Genomic DNA, 21,588 nt, shown 5'->3' on the forward strand with positions numbered 1-21,588 from the left:
ACGCGAACGGTGAATGGTGCCACACAAACCCCGTTATATATCCATAATATCCATGAATATCCAGTCCAAATCGATATGGGGTATAGGAACAAAGAACAGTAACAACAACGAACGTACGTGCTCGCTAAATCCAGAAGCCTTTCGAAACATGCTCACAGGGTCTAACCTGAATGTGTGTGTAATGCTCGTCTCGTACAAGAGGCTATGCCGTCGCTCTAATAGAAAGATAAATGTAAATCGCTAAGCGCGCGAAGGTTGTTCGAGTTTCAACCAGATGTCGCCACCCTCGCCCTTCTCCCACTTCTTCCATGCTATCTCATAAGCGTCTTCTAGGTCCCTGACCCATCGTCGGGTGTCGAAAAGCGGACTTGTCCAGCGTGATTCGTAAAGCATGCGGCGAAGCTCACTCAAACGGCCTTGGGCTCGGTGACCATTGTAGGTACAGTTGCGTGCAAGGCGAACAGCCATGGCTTCGTATTCATCGTCGTTGCTAGCGATGAGTTCTTTTGCGGCTTGCGCACCAGCCGGCGTCTTCGGTAGCGCACCCTTGAGAATCGAAGCTGCCATGCGAGAGCACATCTTGTACTTGTAGCGTGGCAACGTAAGCAGTGGTGTTCCCGACCAGAGAACGTCGGCAGCAGTTGTGTGTGCATTACACTCTGGTGTGTCGAGGAAGAGATCGCAAACACGGGCCCTAGAGATATGTTGATGTTTCTGTGCGACGTCGGTGAACATGATGCGACTTGCGACCTCTGCACCTGCCCAGAGAAGAGCAGTTTGTTTAAGATTCGTCTCGCCAAGGTCGGGGAACCGCAAGAGCCAGAGGACTGCATTGGGTATCTTTTCGAGAATGCGTAACCAGGTACGGAACGTAGTAGGCTCGATCTAATTGTGGTGTTAGCACACGATCAACTTCTTAGACGTGACAGCATTGAACTTACCTTGTACAGCTGATTAAAGTTTGCAAGAATGATTGCATTGTCCGAGAGGTTCGGAAAGATCTCTTTACGCATGGCCCACCTTCGTTGTTGCTCTTCTTCCCAGTTAGGCTGGCGTCCTTGCGAGTCCGGGGCACTTTGCCGGTGATCACAACAAAAGAAGGTATCTCGGCAGAAGACAATGTTCTCTCCGTATATCCAATCTTCGTCCGTACCACCGCTATTGTCGTCGACGAGGGCGTCTTGGAGGTCAATGTTACGGCGCCATTGTCGGAGCGTGTCCGGAGGTACAGCGGTGTCGTCAGCAAGCAGATAGTCACACCACTCAGCGCCTAGAGTGCCTGCGAAACCCATAAAAGCCATCTGAATAGGCGCAGGACGGGCAGCAAAAACTTCGTTCCGCGCGCCTCTAGTGTAACCATTCAAGTTAACAAGGACGTGGATGCCATCGTGAGTTATCTGGTGGACGAGTCGTTCCGCTGACCAGCTGCTGGCATCATAGAAAACAGGCGATTCTCTCTCAATCTGCTTACGATGCTCCGATCCGTCACTCGCTGTGGTAGCGTAACAGTATGCCTTCACTCTGCCTGGGTTGTGGAGGCCAAAAACCGACTGCATTAGGTGGGCTAATGGATGATTGTTGAAATCCGACGATACGTAACCGACCTTTAAATACGGTTGTGGCGGCGCAGGAGGCTGATAGACAGTCGGTGGTAGCCAAGGAAGCCTTAGCGTCGAAGTAGAGATGCGGAGGCCGTTGCGTTGCGAGATGAGACGAATCTGTTTAGCTGACATGGGGCATGTGAATGTGTGGAAGGGGAGCACAGTAGGTGCTGCGGGTACTGTCAAGGCCGCCGGCAGTTGGGGCCTCTTATAGGATGCTGGTGGTCGCTGTGTCCCAGTGATGTAGCGATCCTGGTACCATTGCCAGGTCATCCATCGTATAGCACGCTCAACAAGTCGCACGATGCGAGCGCCCTCCCACTTTTGACCCTTCCACTTGTGCAATACTGACACCATGCTGGTCTCCTGCTCTTTCACATCTTGTGCGCTTCCTGTCAGAGACAAGGGACGGATAACATCCTGAATGAACTGTTCATTCATCATGCCTCGCCCCCAATCCTCACCATCGGCAAGTTGCTTCTCAACCAGTTTCACAACCTTGTGAATCCAACCTGAACTTGACGCACCAGGAATCCTAGCATCTAGAAGCATGCTGCTATCGTTGACATGCCAACGATCTCTTGATCCACCGTCTTCGGCAATACCACCTCTACCAGCCCAGTTGCAGACAGAATTGAGAGCGTTAGCAAGCCCACAGACAGCTTCGGCAAAGTCTGGACTAGATTTCACGGCTTTCTTGTAGTAATGGATGGCATCGGCGATTCGACCTTTGTCTTTGACAGCGTTGGCGAGGTTGGCAAGAGCAATGTCAAAGTTCGAATCACACTTGACAGCATGTTCATACATGTTTATTGCGTAGTCCAGTTGTCCAATATCTTTCAAAAGGCTTCCGAGATTTGTGTAGAGATGTGCATGGGACTGGTCCAATTGAAGTCCGTAATAGTAGTACGCAAGCGCAAGAGCTACTCCACTGCCGGGGACTAATCCAGGAATTTGAGGATGTGCGAAAGCATGAGACATTGGACTGGCCTTGGAAGGCGCGGACTGCTGTACGCTAGCGAGGAGTATGCCTACGTTGTTCGCTGTCGACGGACTGGGTTGCAATGAGAGCGACAGATAGTAGAGGGCTAGAATCTCTCGCACACCATAGTTGCTTTGGTACACGGTAGTTTTGGGTGAATTAGTTGCCATACCGTCCTGGAAAATCTTCGCTAATGACAGCAAAGAGTTGCTTGTAGTCGATATGGCAGCTTTCCTGGAGAGTCCTTCGCTGGGAACGTGTTTAAGGCCAGGGAGTTGGCCGTGCGGTTGGAAGCAAAGCTGAGCTGTCCTGGTAGCCGCATCCGGCGGTAACAAGATCGGATCAGATGATGGAGACATACGACGACCGCCTGGAGAGCGTTCCGACACATCATACCCAACAACAGCAAGAATGCGTCTAATGAGGCCATCAATACCGTTAGGGTGGGATCCAGCTCCGATGAGAACCGCATTCTCAAAAGCTCTGGCAGCACCAGCATTGTCACCAAGAGCGTACAACATATTGCCCTTGGCATGCACCAAAGCTAGAACGCGACCGTTGTCGCAACCAGCAACAGCGTATCCGCTTGAACCGAAGCCTGGTTGATCCGAGCCAGGAAGCTCATCCAAATCCTTGAAGACAGCCTCATCTTCCCCCTCAAACTCAAAGACGGGTCGATCCGATGCTTCCGACACGCTTGACTCGCTCAATTCAGAGGCCGCACGTTCGCTTTCGGCTTCGAGGCTCTTCAAAGCATCGGCCCTCTTGGCGAATCTCAATTGGCGTTCGACTTCTTCAATAACCTGAACAGCTTCACGCCCTTTGTGATCACTGCAAAGTAAGCCAATCAGATGTTCAACGGCCTCGAAATAGCTGGGTCGAAGTTTGACTGCGCGTCTCCAGTATTCTTCTGCTTCACGCTTCTGTTGGAGAGCAAGCATAGTAGCTGCAAGATTAGATATTGCTTCCACATGACTAATTCATGTTAGTGTGCTTCGGGCTCAGGAAGTGGTGTACTCACTCTTTATCCAACGTAAGGATATGCTTGTACCAGTCTTGAGCCTTTTGGTAGTCACCTAGCGCATATGCTAGACATCCACCTAGAAGAATGCCATCTATCCAACTCCACTTGCTCTCTTCGCAATGCTTGGTGATTGCTTCGAGTGCTGAGGCAGCCGTCATGCTCGGAGGCAGGCCCTGGCGGAGGTTCTGGTGAGCACTGGAGACCGAGCCGGATATTCGCCGCAGGGTACGTGGTGGCTCCATGCCTGATACTGAGGGTAACATGGGGTGTTGTGGCGACATGCCTTGCCAAGATTGACTATTCACATCTGAACCGCCTATTGACCAGGCGGACAACGAACGCGAATGCGGCATCGCGGGTCTCCTGGATGGGAACTCTGCTCTGGACTGAGAGGCATATAGGGTGGGAACAGGATATGAGACACGCCGTTCCAGAGATGGCATGCCACTAGCAGAAGGACTCGAAAGACTAAGTCCAGGTTGCCGTGGTGGCTTTGGATAAATGTGTGGTCTGTGGTGTGTGCGACCATGGGCGTTTTGGGAGTTTGATTTGCGTGTTGACTGAAGGTATCTGAGAAGATCGACATATACCGCGTGGGCCCAAGCAAACACCTTCTCTCGGTTCTGCCCATTAGGTGACTGTAGCCCATACTCGTCATTCGGTATGACGGGTGCATACTCCGCCACTGGTGTTGTCTGGCCAGAGTTCAGAAAGTCCTGGGGACGTTGTGTAAGCGGCGGAGGAAGTGACTGATTCTGGTAGTCTAACGCGACATGATTTTGAGGCTGCCCGTAGGATGGAAAGTCTACTGAGGGCCTTCTTGCATGGTTGTAGGCGCCTTGACCATAATCTAGGTGAACAGGATTTTGCTGATAGTGAGTATAGTTGGACATGGCATTGTAGGGGTGGCTGTTGAAGGCGTTACTGTGTGGGTTACTCCAATTATGGCTGGGATGATGTAGGAAGCGAGGATCCCGCATAGCAGCAGGCCGATATGGGATATAGGTGCCGTCATGCCAATACGGTCCAAAAGGCCCTTGGTCGTTGGAAACAGTTGGATTTAACGGCGTCTGGAATGGTGGGCCCATTGGTCCGCAGAAGGGATGGCCATACATCTGATAGGGTAGAAGTGGTTGCAATGGAGGAATTTGATTAAGCATGGAGTCAATCTGTGGTAGATGCTGGCTCGGAAGCCCTGTCCCGGTCTCGAAGTAGCGACTGGGACTCCATTCCAACGTGTCCTGTGGATTGTGTCCTAGGCCACTGTTGACACCTGGGGCGCGAAGAGGAAGATCCTGCTTGACACCGTATGGTAACTTTGATTCAGCTGTTACAGGAAGGAGGATGTGTTTGGTTGCATGTGGCTCTCCGTTCTTCTCAACAGATGTGCCGTCATACGCAGCTGCCAAGATTCCGTTGGGCGTCTTACGGCGAAGCATGTGCTCTGCAGGTTTGGGTGTGCGGCCAGATTCGGAGGGCTGCGATCCGTAGGAGTTATGTCTCGATAGCGGATGGGCGTACTGCTGCGGTCTCGCGTACTGGCCGATACTATGCCCGTCGATGTTGGCGTCATTGCTGAGGAACGAGGCGTGTGACGGGGCAGGTGCGATGTTGTTGTAGGCCACGGTCGAGGGAAGCTGCGGCGGCGGTTGCGGGGGATATTGCCGAACCATAGTCATGGTAGGGGAGCCGCTAGAGGGACTCTGGGGTGTCGCCGGTGTATCACACTAATCGTAGGGGTGATGTTCAGAGACGGTAGGGTAGGGTTGGTCTACGACACAGCCTCACCAGGAGCGACTAGTGCCGATGCCTTCGCGAAATCGTCGCCCGTCTGCTACGACTGACATGTCTTTTGGGGCGTGACTAAGATTCCTCAGCACCGGGCGTCCCCGTACTGGCACGTCACCAGCAGAGACCCCGGCAGTAGTTGGGGATGGGGTAGTCGCAGATGCTGTCCGCTCGTGCAGAGGCTACGCGGAGCAGCAAATGAGTGTCTGTGTACGGCGTCGGTAGTGACGGGGGTTTCGCGGGGTTGGATAGGTGAGTATTGTGGCGGTGGCCTCAGGCGTCAGTCAGCGTGTGATGGATGAGGATATACGAGGAGAGCGGTGTCCGGTGTCTATGTAAGGGCGGGTCCCTGGGCGTGTCTGTGTGGAATGTACCCACTCGCATGCACCAGAGCCGCCTGTCTGACTGCGCGCTCACTGGCGGCTGCCTTGCGCAATCGTGGGTAGTAGGACGCGGTTTGGGTGTCGTGTCGCGGAATGGGAGTCGTCTGCGCGGATGGCGCACAGCAGCGAGTTTCGAACACAGGATAAGCGTGGTACGGGCTGCGACTTGGGGCGCAACGGCGGTCCGTTGCGTCGTCTCTGCCTGGCTGCGTGTCTGCAGCTCTCCAGCGCCCGAGTCGGAGGGCGAGAATGTCAGCGCTCAGCACAAGCGGCGATGCCTGCTTTTTCACACTGTCGGCGGATAGGCGGGCTCGAGAGATGACGAGGTGTGGTGCGGCGGAGACCAAGCAGCGGCAGGCCTATCCACTTCCGTATGCACTCAGTCGTTCGAGTGGTGGCTTGGAGCGATCCCTGCCGCAGCACGACAGGCGTCTGGGGGTTTCCGGTGATGATCGATGATCGAGCTTGACGCTGGGCTCTACGATGGGCATCTGCAGCGAGACGTCTAGATGGCGAAGAATATACTGATCTCTCCTACACCGACTCGTTGAAAAGAAAAGTCGGTCCTGATGCTCTCCGCACTGCGCGTCCACAACTCCACTTGGGCGGGCTGCAGAGCTATCAAGCCGCGAGAGACGGCGGCTTGCAAGGGCCCTAGTCTATCCAACGTTCACGGCGATCTCCAACGCCAATCAGCCCTCTAATCGACCAGCGCGTCCATCAATGCAGGTGCCGCAATATCCACCACCATGCATCAATGACCCAACAGCTCGCCGTGCCCTTTCTTTGTCACTTCGTCGAGCCGAGAGCATAGTAGATGAGGCGCCCCAACCGCCCTTTGAGTTTAGGCAAGACTACTGCCACATACGGCTGTCCGTCGTGTCTGACAAAGACGCCACACGCATGCTTATGTCGGCCTTCACATGTCGAATCATTGTTGGACGAGGTCATCACTGATGCCGCGTTTCATGTGCCAGGCGCATGTCGATCCGCATAGTGTACCAAGATACCGGCATAGGGCGGAGGCGCAAGCCGTATACTTGACAGCGTATGCTTATCATGAGAAGTATCTGCATGCATATATATGTTGACCTCGAAAAAGGACCACTGGAGCCAAACCAAAAGGCAAGACAACGCGGTGAGTAATGGGTCGTTTCCTCTTCTTCACACCAAAATAGGCCTATACAGTAAGGGAAGTAAGGGCCAGAGTGTTGGTGAAGTGAACATCACGAGCATAGTGTCGCCGCCAAGGATATCCCTGGCAGCGACCTATCAAGCTGGCTTGATATTGATATCAAAGTTTGCTTGCTGGAACTGTACGTTGAAGCACTGCATGCGCCCAAACGACACAAGACGGCGCCGTCCTAGGCGAACTTCGACGCCCTGTCGCAACGCGCAGACTTACGCCTCAGACGAGTAATAACCTGAGGCGTAATGCAGATGCAGGTACTCGAGAGTAGCTACGGTTAGTTTGGGATGAGTCTGGGGCGCAGTTCTCGACATATACTGCGTATCCAGCATCCGCCCAATATGCCGACGCGCCGGCGATGATAGCCGAGATTGCACAAGAATAGAGTGCAAACCGATGCGTGTGGTCGTAAACGCGCGCAGAAGAATGTAGTAAAAGTTGCTGTGTGCGGTGGTGTGGAAGGTAAAAGGTGTGCAGCTCGCAGAGATTTTGTTGCATGGACGGCTGCCAAGCCTCCGGCCCTACCATTCGCCGTGGCTGGGATTGTTGTCTAACCGAAAGCAGTCGCGGTTTGATGTAATCTGGCATTATTACGAATGTCCCTCTTGTCAATCACAGAACACATATCTCTTCGAACGCTTTCCACCCCAAACAGATTTTCGCGCAGTCACCGCTACGCCTCGCACCACCGACGGTCACGACTTTCACTCTCACCATGGCCGAACAAGGTCCCCCACCAGAGCAAGGTCCCCCTCAAGGCGGGCCACCTCCAGGCTCTTTTTCTATTCCCATTCCTGTAGGACCCAATGGTGAAAGGCCCACACCCGAGCAGATACAACAGATACAGATGCAACTTCAAGCCGAGGCACAGAAACACGGAATATCAGTTCAAGAATACGTCCAAAGACTGCGACAGCAAGCAATGGCCCAGCAGCAGGCGCAGATGCAGGCGCAACAACGTGCTCAGCAGCAGCAGCAGCAGCAGCCCATCCAGCCCGGCCCACCGAAACCAGAAGCGATCGCTGTCGCCAATTGGTTGAAGTCGCAAGACCTGAAGCCTAGGACAGTTGTACACGATGAGAAGAGGAAGGACATGTTCAGAGGTAGACACATAAGCCATGATAATACATCTATTGCTAACACTTCACAGTCAAGCGAGCAATTCGTGCTCTGCAGTCCCCCGCATACCAAAAAGCCCGTGCTAAGAATCCTCTCCTCCCCGAAGTCAATGACCGTGCCTCCGCCGAGAACTGCTTCAAGCTCCTACCCCTCTCCCTCCTTGCGCTCCGTGTCACAAAGGTCGACGACAACGCGCACGAGGGTCACAACCACGCAAAGCCCAAGCGCGTCAAGGGCTTGTGGACGGTCAAGATTGAGCAGCACCAGGACGCAAATGACGACAACTATTACATCTGGCTATACGAAGGATCACAATGGAAGCAGAAGCTGTACGCTGCTGGCGCCCTGCTTCTCGTCATTGCGATTGTGCTGTTCCCTCTCTGGCCGCTTTTCCTACGACAGGGTGTATGGTACCTGAGTATGGGCATGCTTGGCCTCATTGGCTTGTTCTTCGCCATGGCGATTGTTCGACTCATCATCTTCGTCATCACTATCTTCGCGGTGCCTCCTGGACTATGGCTTTACCCAAACTTGTTCGAGGATGTTGGTTTCTTTGACTCGTTCCGACCAGTATGGGCATGGCAAGAGGTATATTTTGTCTTTCGAACTCCTGTGAACCAAAAGCTGACAGTTTCAGACCCCCGAGGACGTCAAGGCAAAGAAGGCTGCAAAGAAGGAGAAGAAGGCCGCCAAATTAGCAGCAAAGGCCGCTGGTGGAAAGCCCAAGAAGGGTGCTATCGACGCTGCACCTGCTCAAGCTGCACCCGCTCAAGCCGCACCAGCGCCCGCTGCTGCTCCTGCTTCTGCGCCTGTCAAGTCCGTACCACAGCCCACAGGCTCAGACGCCGCGCCAGAAGGTGCCGTCACGCAACGAGCACCACGTGCGACAGTCGAAGAGGTGGAGGACGAGTAGGATACGTGCTCCGAAGTGGACTGAAGGTAGTTTGATACTTTGCATGGGTTAGCTGGACGGAGCATTGGCGTTTATGAGACGGGTCACATCCATCAACATCTGTGCAAGTACTGGACTAAGGAGTCTGACATTATGCGAGTGTTCATGGCATCGGGGACTGGTTATAGGGTACGGAGCGTTCTGGCGGATACCAGGGTTACTGTACATGTTTTAGCGTACCTACCATTTTGCTACTTCCATTCGAACGCTTGACATTATTTTCATGTTCAAATCGAAAACTTGCATGCCTAACAGAAACATGTTCTCTTGATGATATAACTAATCAACTCTTTGGTACGCCTGTATATGATACAACTATTCCGCTTCCGCGGACTAAGATTGAGAATGTTGACACGCAAGCGATGCGGGGTACTAGTAATTTCTCCGAGTGGGGTTGTTGTTTGTCATGTTGCTGGTTGGAAGTGACACTTAATGTACATCAAACAGGCCGACTCGTGTCTTACAAACCTCGGGAGTCTACACCGCGATTTCGATATTGGCGCATCGCTTACGCCGAGCGGTGGGGAATATAGAACAGATTTCAAGAACGATTCGGGAACGATACATGGATCTTCCTGGCGCAGAGATTGATGATGACCCTATGCGTACTCTTCCTGCTAGTCCGTGGAGCGACTCGGAAAAAAAAAAAGTATGGAACGTCAAGAGTTCACGTACTTTGATAGGAAAAACGTGAAATAGCAGGATGTAAACCACAATTGTAGCTGTACCCGACGAATAGCTAAGAAGGAGCTCGTGCTCGCCGGTTCTCTCTTGGAAATACCCTAAACGCCGTTTTGTCATGCAGCATATCATTTTTTCCTGCGCCAATACGCTTCATCAACATCATGAGAGGAGGCACCTGAACCAAACGCCCGCGAAGCACAGTCTAGTGAAAAGTCCTACTCTGTCGACACAGGCGGCTGACCGCCATCGCTACCCTGGTCCGTGCTTTCGCGAGTCGAAGCAGGAGCGAGGCCGGAGTGGACGGTGGGCGAATGGGTGACTTGGCTGGTGAGATTTTGGTCTGCTAGTTGGCGCTCTGGAGTTGTCAAATTAGTAGCCGGACTCGAGTGTGATGTCTTGCTAAGTACGTACCAAGTTCTCTTATCCTTAGCTTCAGCATCTGGTTTTCCCGGGTCAGATTCTGGGTCTCGGCCTGGTAGAAGGCACTTTCATCTCTTGAAGTCGCTGCTGGGCTGGGAAGCATATCGTGGGGATCATATGATCCTGCCTGGCCTGGTACAGGACGCAGAGCAGGGGAGCCGGCATGGCTACTGTGGCGTGAGCGGTCGGCAAAGGATGATTGGCGACTGATGGTACCGAAACCAAAGGGCGAGCGAGACCGTGGTTGTGCAGCAATCGGCAAGGGTGAAGTGATAGGTGGTGAGATGTGCGTAGATTGTGAGAGCGGCGGAGGTATGGACATGGAGCGCTCCGAGGTTGGTGTGCTGTCGTCGACGGCGGAAGCAGAGGGTTGTTGCTGGTTTGCCTGGAGCGTGTTGATCTGGGCCTGCTGGGAACGGATCATGTTGAGTAGTCGGTTCTATACATATTAGTATAAAAGATGGCTTCTAGACAACGAAGCAGTGAGCAGAAGCGAATCGATCCGCGCTCTCGGCAATCACTGCGTCCATGGTCGGAAACTCACCACCTGTCCTTCCTGCTCGTATTCTAGCTCTTGATGTAGCTCGCCCAGGCTAGGAGCACGCTCATGGTGCGGACTATGCGGCCATGGACCCCTGCTACGGGAAGATGGACTCTGCTGCATCTCTCCAGGTGCTGGGATAGCCGGGTCGTTCAAGTTGAGGTTCATTCGAATGCTTGATCGGCGACGTGCGCGCTCAACGTCCCTGCGCATACTACCAGAAGAGGATCGGCGCGTCTCTTCATTGTGAATACCTGCATTCATGGCGGCAGTGGCAGCTAGAGAGTGGGGTGAAGTAGCCATGGTGCGTGAGTTTGTCGGTGACTGGTTGCGGGGTGAGGGCGATGCATGAGGAGAAGCAGGCAGGGTATTCAAATCTGGCGCCATCTGTTCTAGGTGGTGTGATGTGCCGTCACTAAAGATGCGGCGTGCGATGTAGGTAGAAGCAACGAAAGGCGCGTGACCTTGCGCAGACTGATCTGGCGATGAGCTATGATGAGGGTTGGTGGGGTGAGCGGGGCTAGGCATGACAGCACCACAACAGCTCCAGGGCTGACTTAATTTGGCCTGCGCTACTGCAGGAACCAAACACGTCTACGCCCCAATCCTTCCCCAGCGTCAGCCTCATTTCGCGTTTTTGTTTCTTCGCACCAGCCTCGTGCAATATCGCGCCGCAATAAGCTTCGCACTATCCACACTATGCATGTTATCCTTGCGCAGCTGATGGGCAGAATCACTCCATAATCGATAGGCGTATGCACCTTGCCGCCTGCGTCACACCTGAGACGATATTACCAACATGCAAAACAACAAGAGTTGTGTCTCTCTACGCAAATCACACCCTGGGTGCATCTGCAGCAGTGCGACTGTCTGCTTTTTCGCGCCATCACCACAAGTTCTCAGGGTCATGTTTGAGGTGAACGTGCCATGGGTTCCGCAATAAGGAATGCGAAAACCCCATCCAATATCTCCGAGTATTGACTGTCGGCGATCAGCTTCCGCACGCCTACCGACGTGTCGTAGATCGTGCAGGCCTCGACTCCAGTCACGACGCCGTGCAAATCAAATTTCCACGTTGGGCCAGGCAGAATTAGCTACCGCGTTGGGCAGGACTGCAAAAGGTCGCTGCCGAAACATCGTGGCGGTACCTCGTTAATCTACATCGTCGTCGGGGCCTGATGATGGAGGCCACTCTCTTCCGCTGCGTCCGGGCAACACTTCGTCGATGCTGCTGGCGTCGAGTCTATTATGTAGCTCGCGAGCACTGTCAAAAGACGTTGTGCCGACCCTTCACCGGCTAGCCAGGTCAAACACGCCAACATCGTCCAGGCGAGCGCTAGTGTGCGGCGCCATCGCATCTATCCCAACTTTCTTTTGAAAATGACCGTAAAGGGGCCTTTATGCAGCCCCTGCGCGCTCGCATCACACACGACGGAACCTGGGAACGGCTCCCCCTGTACGCTACCATGATTAGGGAGCACTCATCTGCGGCAACTAACGCTTGCCACTTTTCCTCTCCACGACTCAACTCAACGTTGACAAGTCGTTTCAGTCTCGTCTGCTTTCCTCTGTTCCGTCATATCTGCAGCTCGTTCTGCTTCTCTAGGGGCCTATGTCCTGTCCTCTCGTTTGATCTCCCCCTCTCCTTGTATTATAGTCCTGCCACCTATATCACGCTCCTTCTACCGCTCACCTGGCAGTCTCCACATTCTCTACTGACGCACTGATCTCACGATACTCGATACACCACTACTCCAACCAAAAGCTACTTTCTACGATTTACATACTTTGACATCGGTCCGAGATCTTGCTTACGCTGAATGCAAGCCTACCCTGTCGGGGTCTTTAGGAACAGGTTGGACAGCCCGTGCGACCAATTTGCACGACCTGGATTACCCATCCGCCTAACTCAACGTTGCTCTGAAGTCGACCGTACTCCGCCAGCTTCAAAAGCCAAGGTCGCCCATCATGTCCGATCTCTCTGGCCAGATCTATGCTGCCTCGTCCAATCCCGTCGGCAACATGCGAAACAAAACTCACAACTCGTCGACGACGTCTCGATGGCGCTTCACTCGATCCACCGCGAACCTACAGGAATCGGTTGCACGGTCACCGTCCGTAGCATCCCAGACACCGTCAGTAGTACCTACAAAGAAGCTGGAACGCGTAGCATCTAAGATGTCGCTATTCAATCTCTTCAGTCGACCCAAAGTAGAGAGAGCTCGTGGACACACCGAGGTTGGCCTTGCAGTACCAATGCGCCCACAGACTCCGCCCAAACCTACTCCGCCCATTTCCATACCGAAGTCTTCTCTGAGACAGAACCCCTCTCCTCCCGTTCAACAGACAATTCGCGCACGCTCAAGCCAGATGTTCCGACCCATGTCTATGCGACCCCCTGTACAACATCACGAGTTTGGAAACTGGGATCCACCTCCACTGTTCCAGGCTTTCCCACAATCTCTGAAGCACGCCACTGTACAGGCATGCGTGTTCGCTCCAGAGATTCTGATGAGGTCACAAAGTCAAAGACAGCAAGCCGAGTCGCTACGCGAGAAGATGGACACTCAGCGCGACTTGTCCACAATCGCAGAGAACGGCACAGAAACAAAGAAGCTCGAAAAGACACACAAGCGCCTCATGTCCAACTCTGTTTTAAACCCACAGACCCCAGAACTTGTCAACAAGATTTACATCTTGGTCACAGCAGGGTTTGTGCTCCAATATGCTGGTGATGGCGCATTCGATCGTTTGCCCGAGAAAGTGCTCAAGCTGGGAAAAGAATCAGCGGCATTTGCCTGTGACCTTATACCTGGCAAGCACTGGGTGCTACAGATCTCCAGCCACGCCAGCGACGACGGAACATTTGAGTCAGGGCCAAAGAACTCTCTTCTCGCACGTTTGCGAACACAAAACGCCACCATGCGCAAGTCAGCCACAAGCTTCCTCCTGGTTCTTGAGAGTGCGGAAGAAATGGATGAATGGATGACCATTGTGCGTAAGGAGATCGATAACCTTGGCGGCATGAAGGCAAAGGATGATTACGCTCGAGCGTCCTCTTCTACTGATGACTCTGGTGGAAAGAACTCATCAGAGACTACCAGTCATCGGTATCGAGTCAACCGGGACCCTCACATTGTCAGCCGAGTCGTTCCAGTTGAACCACAGCATTCGACGTCGCCAAAAATCGTAGCCTCTGAGTGGGAAGTTAATCAGAACGACCAGACGAAGAACAGTATCGACTCTTCTAGTGGACAGTCTACTCGGTTTAACAATAACAGCCGCCTCTCAGTAGAAATGTCATCTGTCGCTTCGACGCCCGTCTCTCAGCATCAAGTACAACTGGACCAGCTTCGTGGACGGTCGCGATACTCGTTCATGTCAACAGCTACGTCAGCGTCTGGTGCAGGCACTCGTAACACTTCGCGAGAGTCGTCCCCTGCACCACATTCGCCTCTCAAGGAGGAGTTTATCGCGACCGGCGAGAGTGAGCCTCTCCGGAGTGCTATGTCTCTACGGTCATTTCACATGAATCCGAACAACACCATGTCGTCTCGCCGCAGGTCAATGCAGCCTTTGCCAATCACTAATGAAGACTTGAGCCAAACGGCGACGACGCCCCCTACGAGCAAACGACACTCCCTATACAGCCCAACCTCTCCCACCGTGCCAGAACTAGGCAAGCCTTTTGTTGCAGGCCCAGTAATACCATTGAAAGAAGAAGAAGCTCTAAGCAGCGCGGACACTTTGCCAGCCATCGTGCAGACTATCGATGATGCGCGTTCATCGCCTCCTCAATCGAAAATCGAAAATCCTGATCAGGCTGATGGCAATGATCTTCTGCCCACTCGAGAAGATAGCCCGGTACGATTCAATGCGCACATCTACAACGCTCCACCGCGACGGGACGTAGTCTCACCTCCGCCCAAAAACCCTGCTCCAGTACCCCCGCCTCCCGCTCAACGTCAGTCAATAATGGGACCAGCACCCATGTATGCTTCTACCAGTGGTGACAAAACTCGGCGTCGAACGTCTGCTTCGCCGAAGCCCTTCCTACGGCCGTTCCCAGTACGCCCTCAAGCACAACACGGCGACTCATCTACAATCGTTTCGAGGCGGCAGTCTTCTCTCACACCATCGCCTACACCGTCGCCTTTACCTGCGGGCGCCCACATGAATCGGTCAGTGACTGCTCCTGTAAGGCCACCTTCGGCAGCTTCAAACATGCAGCCCACTACCAACCCTCATGGTCTACATTCCGCTCAAGCATCACAAGCTTTGCGCCGTCCTGCTTCAGTCCAGATCCGCTCTGCCGATCCCGCGCCTTTCTTGTCATCCCGCCCAATTCGTGCCATTGCATCTACACCATCATTTGTTCCCGGTCGGAGAATGTCTAATGCACCTGCTCCTTTGTCAGATGCTGCTGCGCATAGGCCAACACCCAGTATCGAGGCGTTGAGACAGCAGGCGTTCGCGCAGCAAAAGACCATCACACCCAGGCGTAGTATCGCATCTATGGGATTGCCACCACCCGCACCACCACCAAACATGCCCCTACCTACGCCACCCCGCAACATAAGTTCGCCTACTCCTCCACCCAATATGCCCCTTCCCCCACCGCCTCCGAGCATGGGTCTCCCAGCGCCTCCACCCAATATGCCATTGCCTCCTACACCACCAGAGGCCGCGCTGCGTGCCTCGGCAATCTAGAAACCTGTTACTACTCAACATTGATATTGTCTATACCCGCTGGCGTTTGGATTGTTTTTCAAGGGGAGAATCACAACGGTCAGGATGGTCGTTCACGTCGTAACGCCTTTTCTTACGTCCCTGTCATGCCGACCGATAAATTCTTGCTTGTCGCGCGATACCAGTCTACTATTTCGTTATTGTTGTTCTTATTGTTGTCTTCTTCGCGCTTTCATTTCGCCTGTTGCTTCGTGTATTTTACCTATTCTACGCTTCATGTATTTGTCTTACCCAACTCTTTTTTTCCTTTTCATTCCTCAGGAAGGGCTGAGCCCATTTCGTTGCTGTAGTCGTTTTGATTTCGTGTAATGATTTAGGCTTGGGTGGTTGCCTTTTTTCTTCTATGCTGCTTGGGATAGGAAACTGAGGGACATTGGGAGACACGAACACAGATTGGACGTTCGTTCATCGGCGCTTATGGAGGAAAAGCCTTGGTCTAGTTATAGTATATCCCAGACAGAATGAAATTCTCTACATACTAGTTTCTTCTAATCTAAAATACCTGTGTTAAGATGCTTGCAAGTGAATCTCGTCCAAAATGTCCGTTCAGTGCGGACTCTATTATCCTTCAGTTTGAAATATCTTCTGGAGGATTATTGGGTTTATATATCTATGTACCATCATTAATGAGAGGCATATTCAAGTGAAAAATAGTTCAAGTACATGCGAAAATAGCTGTTAGGCAGCTCCAAAGAATCCTCATGGTACTGCACTCGGTGGGACCATTGTGCTATCCAGTATAATTTGTGGTTTCCGACTATGCGATTGCAGTGCCACTCGAGCCTTCGACCGAGAGGAAAGAGACAAAGAATATGCACATGGTGTACAAGACCAAAGAGCTTGATGGGCTTAGATAGAGGAACGCAATGAAGGAATGCGTCACGTTTATACGCATTGTGTCAAATAGGCAGCTGGTAAGCAGGAACACGTATACGAGCAACAGGCAGAGAGCGCTTGCCATCATGCTGCAGCTATTCGGCTATTTTAACTAGATTGTAGTTAAATGCACCTCGAGAAGAAACAAGCTGCTTTGTATATATATATATGTAATGTAGTACGATAAGGTATCGAGCAAAGTTAGGAGGCAGGTGTTCGACCCGCAATCGGATAGAGGAGCAGAAAGAAGTAGTTCGAGAGCAATCGCTAGAGTGGAATTGAAGAAAGAAGCTGCCTTTCTCTCTTGAAAGGTTTTTAGTATATATACTGTCCCTCCGATCACGTGTTATCCTACTACACCACAGTAAATATATATATATGGAGTCGTATGGACAAGTCGACAACAAACACCTCCCGTCATGCAACCCGTGCTTACGTCATTGGCATGACTCGCGAACTTGGGGTTCAACGCGGCTTGCACAAGATTACCAGAATTTGAAGCACCATGTAGTTCAAACGTCCCGGGCGACAGAGACCGAATGGCTTCGAAAGCTCCACGCCGTATCGCCGCTCGCGAAACCTTTTGTCCCTCGCTACCCGCTGAGGTGTGGATCAACGTCTTCCGCTATCATACCGATCTCGCACACCTTTGGAACGTCGTCCGACGCGTCTCTCCGACTCTTCGCGCGTGCGTCGAGCATGCATTCGGCGAACACTTTCTGAAGGATATGCGCATAGACTTTCAACTTGAGAAATACAACCTAGGCGGGAAGAGCAAGAGGCCTGAGGTGTCCACAAGACTCGCGCAACGGGGCAAAGGCAAAGATAAGGTTACAGCCTGGTTCAAAGATGAGCGACCGGATATAAGCTCGGATAAAGGACAAGGAAAGAAAGAACGCGAGCATTACCATAAGGTGACGCGCCGATGGGAAGAGAATGTGCAGAACTGGAAGGCTGAAATGCCCAACTACACAGTCAGCATCGGTGGCTTGGTGAACGATACCGAGTTACCAGACCTCACCATCGACGTCGCAGCCCGCGAGATCAGGTTCGACTGGAAGAAGATGCTACAGCTCTTCTTCCGTGAACAAGAACGGCTCCGCGTCTTGAAAGACGAGTGGCACATCAAGACGGCCAAAAAGATCCAAGCCAACAACGCGCGTCTGAAGAAGGGCGAGAAGCTCATGCCCTCCGACTATCCATCGCCCTGGTCGACCGCCGAAGCTGAGATAAGGAAAGACATAAGGCGCGCGAGACTGAAGGAGCATTATCGCGACGACGAGCAGATGGTGTGGGCCATTGACTCGTTGAAGCATTTTGAACAATATGGGGCAGCGACTGGTAACGCCAAAGCTCTCAAGCTCAACCCAGATCTACCAGGCGCTGGTTTGGGCGAGAAGTGGTTTGGTAGTGTCAATCTGGTGCAGGAACTCTACTTGGATGAGTGGAGTTGTATGCATAGGATTGATACTAAAGTGGAACACATCCGGAATGGAACGTGATGAATAGCGTCACTTCGCTATACTCCTGTTGTCACTAGTAGTGCTGAATATTTCGACTCGTGACGAGGAGCACCTCTGGTTTCGTTGTTGAAATCAAACGAAGTGGGCGTTGTTTTCACGATCAAGCCACCCACCAGTCCAACTCATCGCAATCTAAGGGATCTCATCTAGAGATCAGCAGACTTGCCATTAAATCAGACTTTGGAATCTCTTCTTTGAGTGTAAGGGTCTTGGTGAAACCTAGGTACATAATTGCTTGCGGAGTACGTTACTCCATCGTATTTCTTTTAACCCTTCTGTTTCTAACGACATCATCTACCACTTCGTTTACAACCTGAAGTTTTAGCATTATCTTGTCACCGATTTTAATCTGCTGCACCGAAGTTCTGTTAAGGACGGTGGGCACACAGAATCTGATTCTCTTCGTTTAGTTGGAATCTTGTAGGGCTTAGATTTTGCGCAGAGCGAAACATATTTCTGTCTGCCCTCCTTTATCTTCTTTTTTATCTCTCACATGGCGTCATTCGCATGCTTATCATGTAGTCTATAAAAGCGGTCTTGGTGTATGCGATCACTTTCAAGATTGTGGGAAGTAGTACAAGTCTATTGATCCTAGCCAAGACTTAAACACTAATAACGCGATAAAGGAAGATAATTTGGAGTTCTAGCGCATCATAGACTATCCATGTTCTCACATTAAGGTCGATCACCCTCAACGACTCAATCTCTTCGACAAATTCATTTGTTGTTGAATCTTCCTGGGATCGAGCTGCTCATGTCGGTAAGGTAGCGCTCCATCATCGTACCGGCTGGCAGGGCATTGAGCCTTGCTTGAAAAGTCTGCGCACTGTTACGTGTTAGAGTTGTTCCTGTTGTGAGTTTCTTTCTCTTCCTTTTGTTTTGGCTAACCGAATACCTACTTAGATGATGTCTGGCTATTCACGACGTTCGTCTGCAACGAAGCTTCGACTGCTGTTCGCGTCCCATTGGCACCCTTCTGGTCTTCTGCTACTAGCCAGCACATATCAATATCACGTGGAAAAGAAGACTGGCTGCCTGACTGGCCATTGGTTGCTGAAGGCATCTTGAAGAAGTATCTCGATGGGTTTGATATCGTTGAAGCGATTGGTGTGTTGGGTATCCGTTGCAGTGGTTGTCTGTCTGGGATTCTGTTCGTTCCTGCATCTTGATCTGCCGTCTTATGCAGCTACCCGGTAGGCTCAATCTCATTCCCGGTTCCTCGCATGAATTGAAGATGTTACCGGCTGAGCGCAATATTCGAGAGCTACACCGGCTTTCGACCAATGGAACGAGCGTCCACCGAACAACAAGGACTGCGAATACCATGGGCTTTCGAGTCATCGTGAGAAGCCTCACTATCAGCGAAGCTTAGCTAGAATACATCACCAAATAAAATTTTTGGCAAATGGAAAGAACAAACAAACGACGGCGCACCCCGTTCCCACCTTCGCAGTTTGGCGAAGCGGCTGCGAACAAGCCTATAGCGAGTTTTACACAAAGACACACGTGTGCATCTACATGTTAAACGGTATAACGGATGAGAGCAGCTGAGTATTTTTAGGTGTGATAAACTTTGCGTTTCCATGCATTATGGTGCAGTTACAAGCACGGTAACTCTCATCAAGCAGCTGGAGATGCACCACTCAAACTTCACGGCTTAACGACACAACCCCGATGAAATTAGAGCGTGCTATTACGACAATACGTTTTTTGTTCCCTTCCTGACAAGCTCAAACCATGGTCACGCTTCGTCCGCTTACAGCTCTGCCTTCACACCAGTGTCAGGAACAGTAAGCTGCTGGAAAAAAAATATCTATGGGCTCTGGATGGTGTTCATAACCTTCAGTGAGAACCAGCTCCTTCTCGACATAACCAAGGCTCTTGCACAGTTTCGAGCCCATGGGTGAGGCACTCACACATGTTGGCACTTTGTCCATATCAGCCAGAGCTAGGCACCATTTCACCAAATCGTGTTCACGGTCATTCTTCCAATATCCAGGATGCACACCGAGCGACAAGATCTTCATGTGATCCTTGAGCCATCTATCAACATGTTAGTCTGTTGCTAACACTCCAAAGAATGGAGAACGTGCTTCTCCTCGGGATCTTTCAAAGCCTTGTCAACGAGCTTCAGAGCATCGGGAAATGCATCTCTTTTGCGGCCTTCAGGGTCAGCATGTGGTTCCGGTGGATCTTCACCTAAATTAACTTGTGTTAGATTGCGATACCTTTTGTTGTAGAGCATAAGCCTACCTTCAGGCTGGAATTGCCCATGAGGCTTGGGGTCGAATTCCAAGGACATGCTCACGATTCCAACAATGACCTTGCCGTCGTCATCATCAGTACCCGTTGGCTTCTGAGGGTATATCTTTTTGAGCGCATCATACACGGAATCGGGTTTATTGTCTTTGGGGTCGTCGAGAGCTACCAGGACGACTCTCTTCGGGTCTAGAATTCCTTCCTGATATTCGGATCGATAGCTAGTGATTGTATCGTTCGGGTAATTCGCGAAGAAAGGGCGAGAATACGGGAGGAATGTGGAGTGGTAGAAGCTTGCCGCAGCCACGAAACCTATTCGCCGCATCTACTGGCAAACTTTGGTTCATCGGCGCCTGATGCATCAGCTGAACTCTTCTTGGGATCTACCACGGCGAACGATCCATCGTTGTGGAATCGACCAGATCCTTTCATCTACCCCAAACATGGAGAAAACCGAGCTTCCCATCCTCCTATCCAACAAGGCAGCTCGATCGCGCAACTTCAGACGCCGGAGCAGCCACCCTTACCCTCATGGCACCCAATTTCTGGCAGTGCATTTGGCTACGCAGGATATGCATGGGACACGGTGCGTATAAAACAATTAGTTGGATTTCTTTGATGCTTATTCGAAATAGACATTCCCCACGCTACCACCAAATCCAAATCCTGAACAGGCTTACAATTTCGACAATTTCAACCTACAGCAATGGTCACAACTAGCAAATAGCACAATAGCACTGGATACCTTGGAAAACGTGCAGTGGACACATATACCCAGCTTGGGTGGGTTGACGAATTCTGTCTCGGAACCGTTTGTAGAGAGTGCCTTTCAACCTGGCGGGCAAAACGTGGCCCAGGCATCTCCCTATCACACAGGCTTGGTGTCGTACAGCCCTGCTTCGACACCGTGGTCTTCTGGCACGGGCGGCCTACTAAATGTGGGCTATAAAACCCATTCGGAGAGTTCCTGGGGCCGACCTGGACTATCTCCATCCACGAATTCGTTCCGCGAATCGGGATCAATCTCATACATGAGGAATGGCAAATCAACGGCGAGAGTCGAAAGTTAGCGTTACCTCTTTGGGCAGCTTTTGACACGGCAGGTCTCAGCAAAGATCTCCGCGACTTTATTGATCAGTGTCGACCCGCCATGCAGGAGCTAACGCTCGAAAGCGTCACTGACGAGTTGTCACTTTTAACGTTCAAGGAAGCCATACGGTATTCTGAAGTCAGCAATAGCGAGCTTATCCGGCTTGCTCTTTGCCTACGAACTATATCACTGCTAAGTATTGGCTGGGGTTAAATCGTCGGTGAGGAAACCCTAGACATCCCTCTAGTGGACGGCGCGAACGCTGTGTTCTGTGGAGACACACCAACCCCTGTCCCTCTTGCCCATCAATTCGATGTTGTATTCGTTACTGCCATGTACGAATCAAGCCAGCCGATGTTCAGGAACGCGCTGACATGATGTTTTCACGGCTTATGAATCATCACATAG

The 21,588-nt window shown here is 51.8% G+C and overlaps 6 protein-coding genes across 6 annotated transcripts; 3 read left to right on the forward strand and 3 right to left on the reverse strand.

Annotated features, from left to right (window-relative positions):
* Positions 1-240: 240 nt before the first annotated feature.
* Positions 241-5,286, reverse strand: ALTATR162_LOCUS3099 (uncharacterized protein; the record flags this gene model as incomplete). Its single annotated transcript, XM_043310705.1, has 3 exons — positions 241-885; positions 942-3,558; positions 3,605-5,286. 3 exons carry the CDS (start codon positions 5,284-5,286, stop codon positions 241-243), a joined length of 4,944 nt encoding a protein of 1,647 aa, XP_043166640.1.
* A 2,396-nt stretch (positions 5,287-7,682) lies between these two features.
* On the forward strand, positions 7,683-8,999 carry ALTATR162_LOCUS3100 (uncharacterized protein; the record flags this gene model as incomplete). The annotated part of the gene is made up of 3 exons (XM_043310706.1): positions 7,683-8,070; positions 8,118-8,674; positions 8,724-8,999. 3 exons carry the CDS (start codon positions 7,683-7,685, stop codon positions 8,997-8,999), a joined length of 1,221 nt encoding a protein of 406 aa, XP_043166641.1.
* A 938-nt stretch (positions 9,000-9,937) lies between these two features.
* ALTATR162_LOCUS3101 (uncharacterized protein) lies at positions 9,938-10,986 on the reverse strand (the record flags this gene model as incomplete). The annotated part of the gene is made up of 3 exons (XM_043310707.1): positions 9,938-10,077; positions 10,134-10,581; positions 10,687-10,986. 3 exons carry the CDS (start codon positions 10,984-10,986, stop codon positions 9,938-9,940), a joined length of 888 nt encoding a protein of 295 aa, XP_043166642.1.
* Positions 10,987-12,651: 1,665 nt separating this feature from the next.
* Positions 12,652-15,393, forward strand: ALTATR162_LOCUS3102 (uncharacterized protein; the record flags this gene model as incomplete). Its single annotated transcript, XM_043310708.1, has 1 exon — positions 12,652-15,393. One exon carries the CDS (start codon positions 12,652-12,654, stop codon positions 15,391-15,393), a length of 2,742 nt encoding a protein of 913 aa, XP_043166643.1.
* A 1,454-nt stretch (positions 15,394-16,847) lies between these two features.
* On the forward strand, positions 16,848-17,810 carry ALTATR162_LOCUS3103 (uncharacterized protein; the record flags this gene model as incomplete). The annotated part of the gene is made up of 1 exon (XM_043310709.1): positions 16,848-17,810. The coding sequence occupies one exon, from the start codon at positions 16,848-16,850 to the stop codon at positions 17,808-17,810; it is 963 nt and encodes a 320-aa protein (XP_043166644.1).
* Positions 17,811-19,896: 2,086 nt separating this feature from the next.
* Positions 19,897-20,415, reverse strand: ALTATR162_LOCUS3104 (uncharacterized protein; the record flags this gene model as incomplete). The annotated part of the gene is made up of 2 exons (XM_043310710.1): positions 19,897-20,030; positions 20,085-20,415. The coding sequence occupies 2 exons, from the start codon at positions 20,413-20,415 to the stop codon at positions 19,897-19,899; spliced, it is 465 nt and encodes a 154-aa protein (XP_043166645.1).
* Between the last annotated feature and the right edge of the window lie 1,173 nt (positions 20,416-21,588).

Source organism: Alternaria atra, assembly GCF_907166805.1.
Source record: "Alternaria atra isolate CS162 genome assembly, contig: 22, whole genome shotgun sequence".
Classification (NCBI taxonomy): domain Eukaryota; kingdom Fungi; phylum Ascomycota; class Dothideomycetes; order Pleosporales; family Pleosporaceae; genus Alternaria; species Alternaria atra.